Below are 15,503 nucleotides of genomic sequence, written 5' to 3' on the forward strand. Positions count from 1 at the left end.
ATTTATGCTATCATGTATAGAAAGAGCTAGTAGTAATTAGTTTGATTCCCAACATCCTAGGTAGAGAGATTTAAGGCCTTTTTTGAGTAAAGCCATTTTCCTACTGATGCATAGCAATGTGTTTGTATAAGGTGCAATGGAGATATATCCTAGCGAGGGCATGCCATCCTGCATTTTCTTTTGGATTGAAAGAAATGAGAAAAAATCAACTTTTGTTCATGTGCAATTGTTAATTTATGCTATCGTGTATAGAAAGAGCTAGTAGTAATTAGTTTGATTCCCAACATCCTAGGTAGAGAGATTTAAGGCTTTTTCTAGTAAAGCCGTTTTCCAATTACTGATGCATATAGCAATGTGTTTGTATAAGGTGTAATGGAGATATATCCTAGCGAGGGCATGCCATCCTGCATTTTCTTTTGGATTGAAAGAAATGAGAAAAAATCAACTTTTGTTCATGTGCAATTGTTAATTTATGCAATTGTGTATAGAAAGAGCTAGTAGTAATTAGTTTGATTCCCAACATCCTAGGTAGAGAGATTTAAGGCCTTTTTTTGAAGGCATTCTAAAATTTTACATCATGTTAGAGCTAATTGATGTACTAGGCTAAGGCATCTCTTCTAATTTTGGTGGTTTTTTTGAGATTAAGGGTTCCATTCTTTGGTGGATATTTTGCATGTTAATTTTTTCAAGAAGCTTTGGGGCAAATCTAAGCTTGTCATTGTATCCGAATGATCTAATAAAATTGGTTTAGCCATTTGTTTTGTTCAAATTGAATAATCAAAGGCTAAGCTATCAAGGCTAGAAGGATGTGGGTTATCTCATATTTTTGGAGGCGCTTATTTTGAATGCATGCCGAAGCAAACTTGAGCTTGCTAATGTGTCCAGAGAAGTGACAAACATAAGAATCATTGCTTGTTAGATCATCTTTTCGCAAGTCCATAACATATCATGAGACCCAAACCTTTCTAGAAAAAAATGTTGCAAGACTTGTTGCCCAAGTAGCTTTGTTACTTTGATGTTGTTAGCATTGACTATTGTTGCCTCCTATTCTAATTCTAGGAATATTCTTTTACAACAAGCAATCATTTACATCATTGCTACATAAACAAGTCCATGCCATCTTCCACGTCAGTGGCACTCAACATCATATTTGTGCCATGCCATGTTAGTGCCATTGTAATGCATCGTATGCACCATGTCATGGTGATGCCATCATTGACTTAGTTCCTCCTTGCCAACAAGGAATTGCATTTTAATTTGACACTTGAACATTGGCAAGATTTATCTCACTTATATAGAGTTGGATCGAGGTCAATTTTCTTTTACTTTGGTATTGTTTGACGTCGATGCAATGGTAGTATCGTAGTAGTATCACTGTTTTGAAATTGTGATAGTATTTGAAAATTGTAGTCTTTTTAGATATCTGCTGATTTCTTCTTGTTTTGTGAACTTTTTAGGGGTTTGTTCTTGCAGATATTGAGTACTTTTTGAGTGTCATGTTTTGAAGTATGTGCTTTTTCATGTTCATCATGTTGGTTGTAATGCCCCCTTTTGGGATGATCCTAAATCTTGCCCAAAAATCACAAGTTCATTAAAATAAGAAATATAGAATATTTAAAATAGAAACTAACCAATTAGCAATTTCCTTTCCAACATAAACTCTGGTACTAACCTTGCAATAATAATAGTCAACATTTGAAATGTAATTCACAAGACCAATTATTTCTATAAGGGTTAGGGATCCAACAATATATAAGTGCATATGTATTAATAATCATCTTAATCTATTTATATAAAGCATGTAATAGCTATTTGAACCTTAGAAAATAAAGCATCTTTAGCTCCATATCCCATAATCAACCATAATAGGGGTTGGAGAAGAAGCACGATAAGGCACCCAGAACGTTTGTCACAACTAAGCCCAAGGGCACTGTAAGGTTCCCTACCCAGTATCCTGAAATGAATGCAAAGAGTCGGTAAACTGAAAGAAAACAATTACCCTTTAATCTAATAATTTTGATAATATACATAAAGATCCAAATTATTAAGAATCCTATGGCTTCACATATTAAATAATTATGATTTAATTAACAGTTGTGCGGTTCCAGTTTAATGTTATAGGTTTTGTAATCATGATAGGGTTGCCCATCCAGACCCTGCTATGCCCACCGGTCTTACTAGCATAGTGTGGGTCTTACGTCCCTAACCATACTCAGTTTGGGGTTCCAAGTCTTGACCCGATTGCCCATCCAGACCAGGCTGTGCCCATCGGGTCATACAACATGGTGTGGGTCTTATCCTTTCGATCATACTCTGTCCCCCTATCAGTTCATTATAGCTGATCAGATGTTAATTAATATTACAATATTTATATTGTCATTCATTGATTATCTATCGTTATAATGTGTTTACATTATCGTTATGGAATTTTACGATTATTATACCAGGGAGATAGAATATGAATCCATTAGATTTACATACTGTGTTGTAATGTGTTTCATTTCGCTAAGATCACATATACCAAATAATTGATATTAGATGTGCCGCGAATTTTCTGTAGGTTTATTAGCAGATTTCCAGACATGGGAAAAACAGTCTGTATTTATCTCGTATTATAACTGTTTAATAATGACTGATATGGTTGGTTAATCTCCATATATTGTTAGTCCACTAAATTACCCAGATACCATTACTTTTATGCAAAATGCAAATCTATAAATGTTATTTACTGTATTTATTATCGTACATCGTCTATACATCTATTGGCAGTAATATCCATTAATTCATCTGTTTATGATTACAGTCTAACTGTTTATCGTATCATTCGATACTGACTCTATACCTTATATTGATTATATTTTATATTCCCAAATGCTTGTTATAGGCTTATGGTAGAGGAACTTACCTGGCGCGATTCCTTAATTCTTTAATTCTCGTCTGGAAGCTTTTTTCTCTCCAATCCTTCTCCCCCTCATGTAGGAGCCCAACGAAGCCTTATAAAGCATATCGTGCAACCATGGCCGGATGAGTCACGACCCTTTGGAGGGACGCAACATTTTTATCTTAATCCCTGATGACTTCAAGAGACACGATTCAAGAAAAGAGCCGTGATTCTTATAAGAATATCGCACGGTATAACTTATGGGTTATAAGTAAGAAAATATTTAATATCAATCGTTAACATTTACAATAGAATATCATTTTGATTATTTATTTTTACACTAATAATCAATAATAATTCACATAAATCAGAGATTAAATAAATATTGTTGTTTTTTAACACAACAAATGCGTTTAATATTCAGTGTCAGAAATTAAATAAAGATTTGTAGTATAAAAATATATTCATGTTTAGTACATTTAATTCTGGGACATGACAGGCACGGAGCATCCGACCAAGAGAACTCGACCCCTTGGCTCCAAGTGGTAGGAGCTCTTATCCATCCAACATGAGGTGGGCTACTTAGAAGGGGAACCTGTATTTGCTCTCCCATTTGTGGCTCCATAATAAGGCACCTAGAATGTTCACCACAACTAAGCCCAAGGTCGTGGAGCATCCGACCAAGTCAACTTGACCCCTTGGCCTCAAGTGGTGGGAACTCTTGTCCATCCAACATGAGGTGGGCTACTTAGAAGGGGAACCTGTATCTGCTCTCCCTATTGAGGTTCCTCTCTAATCCTTTCATGATGATTTATAGGAGACTCAATTGAATAAATAAATAATTATATAGATTAACTACTTTCACTATAACTATAACAAAATATTGAAAGATTATGTATCAAATATCATCATTATATTGCATACCACAAAATGATTAGGACACAGGACTGCTATATTTTGAATGCTGACGTCTATATCAAAAGCGATCTCCTTTGATCAGTGCAGATTATATATAATGATTTCTGATCCTGATCGATATCCTTGATTCCCTTCCTTCAAATGGAGTTCTTCTCTATATATCCTTAAATTGGTAATAGAGGGTTATGTCCCTTCCTACAGTCACAGCCTCCCTAAGAGTGGTGTGCCTTCAAACTATTTTTAACCCAACTTAACAAATCGTTTTTGAAATCATATGTAATTGCTTCCTTAATGAAATTGCACCTCAACCACAGTTAATACCATAACAAATCACTGTTGTAATTATATAAAATCACTGCCTTAATGAATTCGTTCCTCAGCCATTAATAAAATATGTATATGTGCCTTATCTTACTGTATAGAGACTGCTGTGTATGCACCAACTTAGCTAAAATTTGATGGGATAAAATCGTCACTTTCTTTTTTGCTGTTGTCTTGGTCTGATCTGAATTACAGAAAATTGTGTGATCTTAGAAATAAGACAATTTTCTGTGTGTGGGTGTTCCTTTATTTAGTTAAGGATGGTGCGAGTATTGGTGTGATGACGGGGGCATGACACTGGTGGTCATGGTTTGTTCTTAACTTCTTATTTTGCCTCAACAATGTAGTTTCAAGTTCTTGTTCTATTATTCTTTTCTTTTGCATAACATTGTAACCAAGAAATTTCCACAACTGATTTACAAACTAAAATATCCAAGATCTGTGTCATTATGCATGTATAAGTGATTGATTTGGGAATGCATTGATCTTTAAAGTGACTTTTTATGTGTGGTGCACAAGTGGGAAATTGGGACAAGGCCATTTTGAGTCCCTTTCCTTTTGTCATAGTACAAAGCACACCTCAATATTGTTTTTAGTGGGTGTTGACATTTGCATGTGAAATGTTGTAGTTCTTTCTTGCAATAATACTAGATGGAACAATTTTTTGCTCTAGTAAATGTATATGGATACCTTTTAAGTCAACAAGGACTTTATTCATATATTTTGGGACAAGTTCCACAATAAACCAGTTTAGACAAGTGTACTAAGTAGCTCAATTCTGTGACATTGTTTATGGTCACCTTTGTTTGTCACGTTCTATGGCCTTTCATATTGAGGGCATTGTGTGCATTTCTTGATGATTCCATTGATGATATAGTTTTATTAGATGATACTAATGATTTCGATGTTGACAACACAACACGTGAAGATTTGCATACTTCTTTATCAGATCTTTCCTTTATTAGAAAGCCACCTTTCTATGATTCTTGTTTGTGCAACAATGGTTGCCGATTTGTTGATTCTCAATTTGATAATTGTCCTTAGGATATGCCTTTTATGAACAAGTTAACAACACAATACTCCATCTCCAGTATTCAGCATATTGCAATATGTGTGCCTTGTTGGTGAACATTTGAACCATCTGCAAACGATGATGCAATGCCTGAAGACTCTGAACCAGATAGTGGAATATTTTCAATTAACCAGAGTCATTAGTAATTTGAACAGTGATACAGCATTATCAACTTCTTCATTTTGGGCGGAAATATGCAAATGCAAATCTTTATTTATGCTCCCAATTTCCTTTCTATCCAAATCAGCACTTCCTATCTCCATTCCTTGCTTAGCATCCCCTGGTCCACAATTGATTGCGATTTTGGTGCCTGTCATTGATAATTTTGGTGACACCATTTGTTGTATTCTTTCCCTGATCCTTCAGCCCAACCAATCCACAGCTGCAACATTGAAGCGAATATCCACGTTTTCACAGAGACAGCACTTGCAGGATTCGTTCCATGAGCGGATACAGGAAAAATGCAGAATTCCCATGACCTTCTCTTGATTGATGATAAACATGGATGAGCGTTAGTCTAGCATATTTTCTAGAAGCATTGGCATTTGATTGCAAAGACAGTCAAAACCAGTCATGTCACATGGAAGCTTAGCCAGATGATTAAACATTTCTTGTTAGCTAGTTGCTTGATCATTACCACAACAATTGTACTTAATTCATTGTGTGCATGACCCCAAATGGAATATGTTGAGGCACAAAGGAAGGTCCTTTGCTTGCAATCTATCCAGGTAATGAAGCCCCTCATGCTCTGTATGGTACGTGTTGAAGATTGGGTATGTTAAAGAAGTACTAGCCCAGATGGAATTGCACATTCCACCTTCCTTGCAAGGGATTGTACTGTGAAATTTACAGATCCTTCAACTTTATAGAAAGTTTAGTGTTAGAATATTACACAAATAAGCTTATGTCGATTGATTTATGATGTCTTGCATGGTGAGTGGACATTAAAACTAAATTAAATAACAATAATATAATTCACCATGCATAGAGTTTGATTCAAATTTATGTCAATATAAGCAGTAACAGAAAACTGTAACAGACTAAAATAAAATTTATATTTTTCATAGAAAACATCATAATGTAGCTTTGCCTGATATTTGAGTTTCTGCACCTTCAGTGTTTCCTTTCGTGCTTATGAGTCATAGGTTTTTCACTCATATGTTAATTAAGGTGTTTTCAATTCAAACAAGAATTCTAATAATTGAGGTAATCTGCTCCATGTAGTTTTGTCTGCATCTCTTCATGATTTCGTTTTTTTTTCTTTTTCTTCTCTTTCATAAAAATATCTAATCAATAATTTGAAAACAATAACAATTTGCACGTGCAACTTACTTTCAAAAACATTTCAGTTTTGATATGCCCAATTTTTTGGTAAAAAGATAAAACTTTTTCATGTGAATAATCTCATTATTCTAAAATATCTTATCAAGCTGTTTTTGTTACAATAATGAGATTAAATATAATATTAAGCTCCAAAATACTAGAGAATAAATATTTAACCAATAGTTGAGTTTTCGAATGCAATTAAAGATATTGTTTTATTAACATGGATTTTTTTGTTCCTTTTCCAGGTTGGTCATACCAAATCATATGTACAAGTACTTGTTATGGCTCCTGACAGTATGCTTGGAACTTCTGTTGATGTGAAAATTGCATCAGTTGGTAGGTGGTCTGTTTTTGGAAATATAGTCGGGAAGCCATATCAAATTCTGACACCATGTATTTCAAATTCAAATCTAGCTACAAAAAAAACCATTGTTTCAGAGGGTAGAAATGCAGAAGTTATGTCCTGTACAGAGTCGGAGTCTTGTACATGCTCCATGGAAAAGGATTGCAAAACAATACAAACTTCTGTCGATTGTTTGGTTGCCGAGCCCGTTGTTAATGGAAAATGTGAAGATTGCATGTGCAGTATACCAGTTTCAGCTGAAAACATGCATAATATGATGGACAAAGAAGTGAAAGTCAGTAAAACCTGTGAGTCATTTTATGCTGCAAATGATGGTGAGACAACTGTGAAGCTTTCAGTTGATACAAACTTTATAAAGAAGTCACTGTCATCTATGCTATTAAGGAAGAGAAAGGAGTACCAAAATAACAATCAAAATAATGTTTTTCCAGAAATTGCACAAAAGAAACAACAGTGCAACATCTTCAGTAGATTTTCTATTTTGGACTGGATACTACTGTTTGGAATCATTCTGAGCTTTAGTGTGATTGTGGTTAGCGTATTTAAATTAGTGGTTTAAGAATTTGACCACTTACAGACATTTTTACCATTTTAGTGTCATTTTAATTTTCACTGCTAATGTCCAGGAGAGGACTCATACAGTGAACATTAATTTTGGTGCCTGTATGGGCATGCTGAGCTTTGTAAGTTGTTTGATTCAATTAATATTGGAGGGGCTAAGTTCCTCAAATTATACAGGATTATGAATAATGTTGTCTTGAGGTTATTTACTGTGCTTTTTAAATGTTTAAGGATCTGGGAATTATGGGTTATTGGAGAATGCATGCAGATACTGTTGGTAGTGTTCTTTGTTTCTACCATATGTTGTGGTCTCTTGTGTATCATTTTTATTGACCACGCTTCTTCAAGAATCTAAGCAAAGGTGCTATTTGAACTGTCATCACTTATGCACTTGCTGTAGTTTACTTCCTAAGCATTTTGATTGCAATACGATAGATTGGCTGGTTTAGATGATCAGTGTTCCATGGGGGCACCCTGGATCTCTCAGGGACTTGGAGGGATGTCCTTTCCCCGTGCCCCGTTTTCTCAGAGCTTTGAGGAATTCACTGAGATGTCTGCTTGAAAAGGGGATATCCCCCCGTTTTGGGCGACTACCCAATGTTCTCTTGATATCCCAGAGACTTTAGGGCATCTCCCACATCAAATGCATACTTCCTAAATTTTTTTTTGAAGACCATTCTAAAATAAATAAAATTCTAAAATAGTACCAAAATTCTTATAAAATCTATGGTCATTTTTGCTTTATATTCACCAAAAGAGCAGAGGAAAAGAAAGAAAGTGGGACAGTAAAAGAGAGGAAGAGGAGTTGATCTGTAAACTAGGGTGGATATTCTGCACATGTAGTTGTCTACTTACAGTTTCTCTGTTAACTTTCCAACTCGCATAAAGTACACTGTAATCTATTTCAATGGATAATTATTACAGCTAAAAGACTATTCAATCAAGTTATTAAGCAGGAAAGGAACTCCTGACAGTGATTATGTAAAAGTCACAAACAAGAGACTGCAACACAAAAGTTTGCCTTTGAGAAACCTTTCAATGGGTGAAAACTCCAGCAAGTGTGAGCTTTGCTCCTCATTAACTATCATAGTAATGTTATATAGGTGTTGCCGTGTTAAAATGCCTCTAGGGCTTCTGCAGAATTTAGTGATGGCAAATTGCCATCTATTATCACTTGCAACTATCTCTGCATCTTCAAAAACCCAGTTCTGACAATTTCTTCTACTAAGATGAACGTGAAAGGGAAGATCCAATAAGAGTTAACACATATAACCCCTTAACAGTCTTCATATGCCTTCCTTTAGCTTACACCTTACCCAGCAAGAACAATCTTTGCTCCTCATAACACTATCACACCCATGTCATATAGGTGTTACTGTGCTACAATGTCTCTAAGGCTTTTACGAAAGTCAACAGTGGTGAATTGCAAGCTCCTAACACCTGCAACTATCTCTACGTCACATCCCTTGTATTATGCCCATATACATGCTGGACATTGTGTGGACAAAACAATTAAAAATAAATTAAAAGGTCTTTCAGAAAAGAGAACAGGATGGAGAGGGGAGTTTGGTGCGGGTATGGGTGCCATGGCAGAGCGAATTAAATGGATGTGAAAGAAGTTTGGTGGGAGGAGAGGGGTTGTCTGCATATCATAGATGAATGATAAAAGAAGCCCATGATAGCATAAGAATAAATGAAGCCCAAGGATGGAGAGGGGAGTATGGTGCAGTAATGGGCGCTGTGGCAGGGGGGATTAAATGAATGTGAAGGAAGTTTGGTGGGAGAAGAGGGGTCGCCTGCATATCATAGATGAATGATAAAAGAAACCCATGATAGCATAAGCATAAATGAAGCCTAGGGCATTATATAAAACGACACCAGCAGCAGGCTCTTGATCTTCAGAACTTGATTGTAAGCAGAGTATGGACAGGAGGTTCAGTTTTTGTGTTTGTTTTGGTGCCATGGTTGTAAAATGTGCTCCCTTGAAGAAAGAGGATGAGCCACCCTAACTTGAAAAACTTGATCAGAGATGAGAGGCTGCACATGGCAAAGGATGAGGGAGAGAAATTTATCTACATCAGAAACGTCTTCAGCATCATTCCTGGAGCTGATTACACTCCACTTCCCTAAAATAGAGTTCAATTTTGAATTATCCACTCCCACAGCTAAGACAATTAATCTATGTGGATTCATGCTTATGTGCACACATCTATTTTTCCTTGAGGTTTTTTTTAACTGTTCATGTGACTTTGCCTGACTTCATTTTCCCTTGAGACATTTTGTCAGTCAATTCACATGCTTTGTGACACTGTTTTATTTTGTACATCTAGGCAATTTTGCTGCTGGAAGTGTTGTGTTAAGTTGTGTCTTTCTCCATACAGTTAGTATAAACCTGTATGCAAAAATGTGAAAGTTTCAACAAGGTGAGTGATCTGTTTGACGAAATGCCGAAACTTTTATTTGAATATGATACAGTCCCCTGCCTACCTGTGCTCAAATTGGAGCTTAGGAAAAGGGCAAGGATCCCATTAAAGAAAAATGATGAGGATTTGTATTAAGTTGTGGTATTGGCAAAGTTACCATGTAGCATCATGGCCTTCACAATATTATGCACAAACTCCTTGTGGAATGATTTCAAAATGCGACTTTTTCTCATTGTAACTTATATTGTATGCATACACTGAAGTTGATTTCAAAATGCGACTTTTTCTCATTGTAACTTATATTGTATGCATACACTGAAGTTCCTTATAGCTTGATAACATAACAGCTCACATGAGGGTGAAAATAGGACAACACTAACTTATTGAGATCTATTCAGTTCGTGTTCATTGATCATTGATAAAAGCTCATGTACCTTGCTGTATATGGTTGTTTATACTAATGGGATTCATATACACGGTTATACTATTGTAGTGATTGATAAAAATCCTTTTACATGACTGCTGATTACAATTAGTGATCGTATGAGGTTGAAAACTTGAAAGTAGCGGTAACTAGAGTATAACATGTACATGTATTATAACTGAAACTGGGGACCTAGTATTGGGCCTTGTACGATGGTATATACCATCCCTTACATTTAGGGGATATTTTGGTTGTTTTCAACTTTGCAATGTTTTCCTTAGGAAGCGACTTTTAGGATTTAGATGTTATTCAATCCCACAAATGTGTATATAACAGGAGGGCCTAGGTTCCATGTCTGTGAAGAAGAATATGTATGTAACTGAGATAATTGGATCTAGAAAGAGGACCCCTAAATAATATGTTTGCAAACTACCACATCGCCTATATTAATGATGTGTTAGTATGATCTCCATGTGGATGAATTACTTTTTCACTATAATTTAGGTGAGTCAATTCCTTTAGAATGATAACAATTATATTAAGATAGAGGAGCATAATACTTTGATATTATTGATACCTTAAAGTCTCGTGACAATACATATAGTTGGAGTATCATCATTTTTAGTTGATAATTGCATTTCACCATGTCTGACCAAGTCAATGTTCAATATTCTGTTAAGGGGATAATAACATCCATATTTGGTTGATATGAGTGGATGTGGAATAACCATGGACATCTTGAGTTTTTTCTGGCGGTGGTAAAACTGATATGATATGCTAGGCTAGATGGTATTGGGCTATATCAAATGGCTGCACACCTTGTAAGTTGATTGATATATATTAGTTTGGATCTGGTATGCTGTTCGAAGTTTCTCTACGTTTTATGGCTAATGGTTTAGGTTATTGTTAATTATTTACAACATGATTGAGCCAACACTAGTTTACCTAGTTGTATGAACAACATTTCTATAAATTCCATTGGAGGTATTATGATGAGATTTGCCTACAATTTCAATTATTGTATACCATTACTAATCTTCATGGTTAAAGATTAATTCAAAAGGTAATTGTGGTATTATGTAGCTCTCTTCTAGTGGGATTATGAAATGGTCATGCTATGATTGTTTCTTGTTAGGTTATCATGCTAGCATATGCATTAAGGGATTTCCATGCTGAAATATAAGTGCAGAGATCTAAATTAAGATAAGATTTTGGCGGCATTTAAGTTCCTTAGTGCATGTTTGCTAGATCGTGAACTACATTGGCTTTTTCACATCTACTACTAGGCACTATTAACTAATGGGAATTGTTGAAAGGAACCTTGTTGGAGAGTGCAATAATAATCAATAAAACTTCTGATTTCCATGCTGAAATATAAGTGCAGAGATCTAAATTAAGATAAGATTTTGGCGGCATTTAAGTTCCTTAGTGCATGTTTGCTAGATCGTGAACTACATTGGCTTTTTCACATCTACTACTAGGCACTATTAACTAATGGGAATTGTTGAAAGGAACCTTGTTGGAGAGTGCAATAATAATCAATAAAACTTCTGATTTCCATGCTGAAATATAAGTGCAGAGATCTAAATTAAGATAAGATTTTGGCGGCCTTTAAGTTCCTTAGTGCATGTTTGCTAGATCATGAACTACATTGGCTTTTTCACATCTACTACTAGGCACTATTAACTAATGGGAATTGTTGAAAGGAACCTTGTTGGAGAGTGCAATAATAATCAATAAAACTTCTGATTTCCATGCTGAAATATAAGTGCAGAGATCTAAATTAAGATAAGATTTTGGCGGCCTTTAAGTTCCTTAGTGCATATTTGCTAGATCGTGAACTACATTGGCTTTTTCACATCTACTACTAGGCACTATTAACTAATGGGAATTGTTGAAAGGAACCTTGTTGGAGAGTGCAATAATAATCAATAAAACTTCTGATTTATGACTTCGTTTGAGAATGGAAGCTGGTAAATGATGGTTTGCTACACTAATGGGCTTTACTTCTTCCTATGGTTTTCTGTCTAATATTTTTGTGTTTCATTTCTACAAGGAAAGTTTCTTGAGTGGTTATGAAACTTTGGGGATAGGAACCTTTGTGTATATTCCTTGAGAAATTATTGTGAGAACTACATAAGACTTTGATCTTGTTTGGAAGTAGTTATTTGGTAGTTCTTGGGAAAGGATGTCTCTAGATCCAAGTTAGGAGGGGAGGGCTTTGGGAATAGCTTTAAGGTTTGGAGTTGTTCCTAAACATGATCATCCCTCCTTCAATGGGATTCATCTAAAAGTTGGAATTTGTATTAAAAGGTTGTGAATTTACCTTTTAATTAATATGCCCCTATATAAGTCAAAGCTAATAAAAAGTTGGTCCATTATCATCGAGCTTTATATACTTCAAGGCTTTGTAGTGTTTGGCTTTTCAAAACTACTCCAATCTAGGATGGAATTTTAAAGTATCCATCATCATTATCTATCCTCATGTAAATATATGAGAATGCCTCTAGACTTGTCTAAGTGAAATAATTAGAGTATGGTGTATTGAACACTATGTCATGGTGTCTAAGCCAAACTTATCATGGGAAACTTGCTAGCTTCACATTTAATGATGATGATGAATTTAGCCATTATGATTTGATGGATGAGAAACCTTTAAAAGGAACACTTGATCTATCTAGTCTATATATGTGCTCAGATTTATGTTGAGATTGTGATAGAGTTCAATATGATCTCCTCACCTAAAAGGGTGCCAGTAAAGTACTATTGAATACGGTAAGGGTGTTTTTCCTTAATATATGTACAATGGATAAATGTATGCTAAGCTTTATCATTGCTAATACACAAAATATTGTGTACTCAGAAGTATAATATTGTCAAATATTACATTTGTGGATTTAATTTATATGTAATCAATAATGTATTTTCAAATAATAATTAAATGGAGTGAATGGCCTTGAGTTTACTTTAACTAGGACCATTGTATAGTTTAATGGATCCCTTTGGGGTAGTGTAACTGTATTAACTAGCTTATGGTATAAAACCTTCAAATAGTATGTTTAAGATCAAAGTTCTAGTACTTCTAAATTAAAATTGATATAAAATCTGATTTCTTGGCATCATGAGTAAGGCATATATGAAAAGGATAATTGTTAATCCAATTTATTGTGGGCATATCGGTAAGGGATAATTGTTCTCTTAGCATAGCTTGTCCCACTCAATCTAAGGTGTTCACCAAAATTGTAAACCTGATGACCCACATATAGATAAGCTTAATGTTGCTTCAACACGATAGGTGCTAGGAAGTGTTCTTCACCTAAATAAGTATTAAACCATATCAGAAGGATTAGCTAATTTTTACTAGTAACATTTGGTACGAGCTAGTTGATTTTATAGGGTGAGTAGATTTTCACTAGTAGCATGCATGTGATAGATGTCAAGAGCTACTTGTTTCAAGAGTTCAATATTAGCATTGATGTATTAAAAAAAATGTGTTCTTCTTTAATGCCCCAAGCTTACACACCTAGGACAAAACTGACTAACTTGTTTTTAAACAACTAAGATGCAACATGTCACATTGCATAATAGGTGTCACGTGAAACATAATGACACAAAGAAAACAACACAAACAATTTCACCATTGCTACAAGCAAGGTGGTACCAACGAAAGACTTACAAATCACATGACAAAGCTATTATGATGAACTTATGAGAGGGGAAAATGGCACCCAAATAATGACTGGGTAATAATCCATGATTGTGTTATTTCACAACACACTTGGATAGGATGAGGGAATAATCAACCTTGAATCCACACCAAACACACTTAGGAACTTTTACAACACTCACAAAAACCCTCTCATGTGGTAAAACGACTAGGAGCGAACACTTCTCGATTAGATGATCAACCATTGGTCTTCTTAAGAGGGAGTAAGACTAGGTCATATTTACCTCCAATACACTAAAAAACAATCTTAAACAACACATAGATATAAGGAAACACATTCAAAAGAGGTTGCCTTACTAGGAAGTACAAACACTCCACCAACTAGAATGATGATGGGTTGCCCCTATGTAATAGCACACTTCTCAAACAAAGGTGTCATAGAGATTGAGGCATGACATTTTTTGATAAAATGAAAACATGGCAAGACACTCAAGTCCAAGTGGTAAAACTTTCTGTATAAATTTTTTTCTTGAGAAAGGATTGGAAGACCTAGTTAGATGACTAAAAATTGAAACATGACATTATAGGAAACTAGTGCAAGTGCTCAAGTATCCAGGTTTGATGTTGGAGTCCTAGGCTAGTGGTGGAGTCCTTTGTGTTAGAGTCCCTATTAGATATTGTAGCCTTGTTTTTCCCTTGGGTCTTGGCTAGTGAGCAAACCCAAGCTAGGGTTTCGTCCATAGGGTATGATAAACACTTAGGAACTACTAGGATAGGATCACAAATAAAAATCAAAATGAAAAAAAAATGAATGGGGGACCAAGAAGGTTTTAGACACTTGATCTCACCTCCTGCTAGCCCACAAAGGAGATCACTCCCAAGGGTTGGTGAGATCACAAGAGGCTTCAAAATGAGGCCAACAAAACTAGGTGTGAAGAGGAAAATGGTTTGACACATTCTTCTCCTACTAGGACCCCTCAAAGAACCTTGAAGAACCCCTCAAAGAACCTTGAAGAACCCCTCAATAAGAGAATTCTCAACAACTCTCTCTCCCAAACATGGGAGAAACTAACACATGACCACACAAGGTCCAAAGCCAAAATTGAAAGTTTTCTAGCATATTTGGTTTATTTTAAACCCAAATCCAAATGTTCTCTAAGGTCATTTTAGACAACATTGCAATTTATTGAAAAATCATACTAAATGACATGTGTGTTTAACTTGAATGTCAAAGCATGCAACCTAAGCATGGTGCCTATACAACCCATCCACTTAAGGAGGTATAAGTAACATATTACAATTACAAAATATAACTCAAATGTCCTTCAAATTAAATTTTACAATATTGCAATAATGAAATAAATGAAAAGAAAGATATTTACAAACTAGATCATGATCTTAGAGCTCTTCCCAAGATCCTTGAACCCAAACAATTGTTTCCATGCCACTCAACCTTGTGGAAATCTTCGGTCTTCTCTTGTCATGTAGAGTATACTCACAACAAACACATTAGGAGAAGACTCACACACACCATATGTAGAGCATA

At 35.3% G+C, this 15,503-nt stretch overlaps 1 protein-coding gene across 3 annotated transcripts in view; it reads left to right on the forward strand.

Annotated features, from left to right (window-relative positions):
- Positions 1 to 7,694, forward strand: part of LOC131041701 (uncharacterized) — an 82,191-nt gene extending 74,497 nt beyond the window's left edge. For all 3 annotated transcript variants that reach the window (XM_057974880.2, XM_057974882.2, XM_057974881.1), the window contains one exon: positions 6,764 to 7,694. In XM_057974880.2, coding sequence (XP_057830863.1) covers positions 6,764 to 7,441 — 678 coding nt within the window. In that variant the 3' untranslated portion in view covers positions 7,442 to 7,694. The remainder of the gene's footprint in view (positions 1 to 6,763) is intronic.
- The last annotated feature ends 7,809 nt before the right edge of the window (positions 7,695 to 15,503 follow it).

This window comes from Cryptomeria japonica, chromosome 11, assembly GCF_030272615.1.
Source record: "Cryptomeria japonica chromosome 11, Sugi_1.0, whole genome shotgun sequence".
In the NCBI taxonomy this organism is placed as follows: domain Eukaryota; kingdom Viridiplantae; phylum Streptophyta; class Pinopsida; order Cupressales; family Cupressaceae; genus Cryptomeria; species Cryptomeria japonica.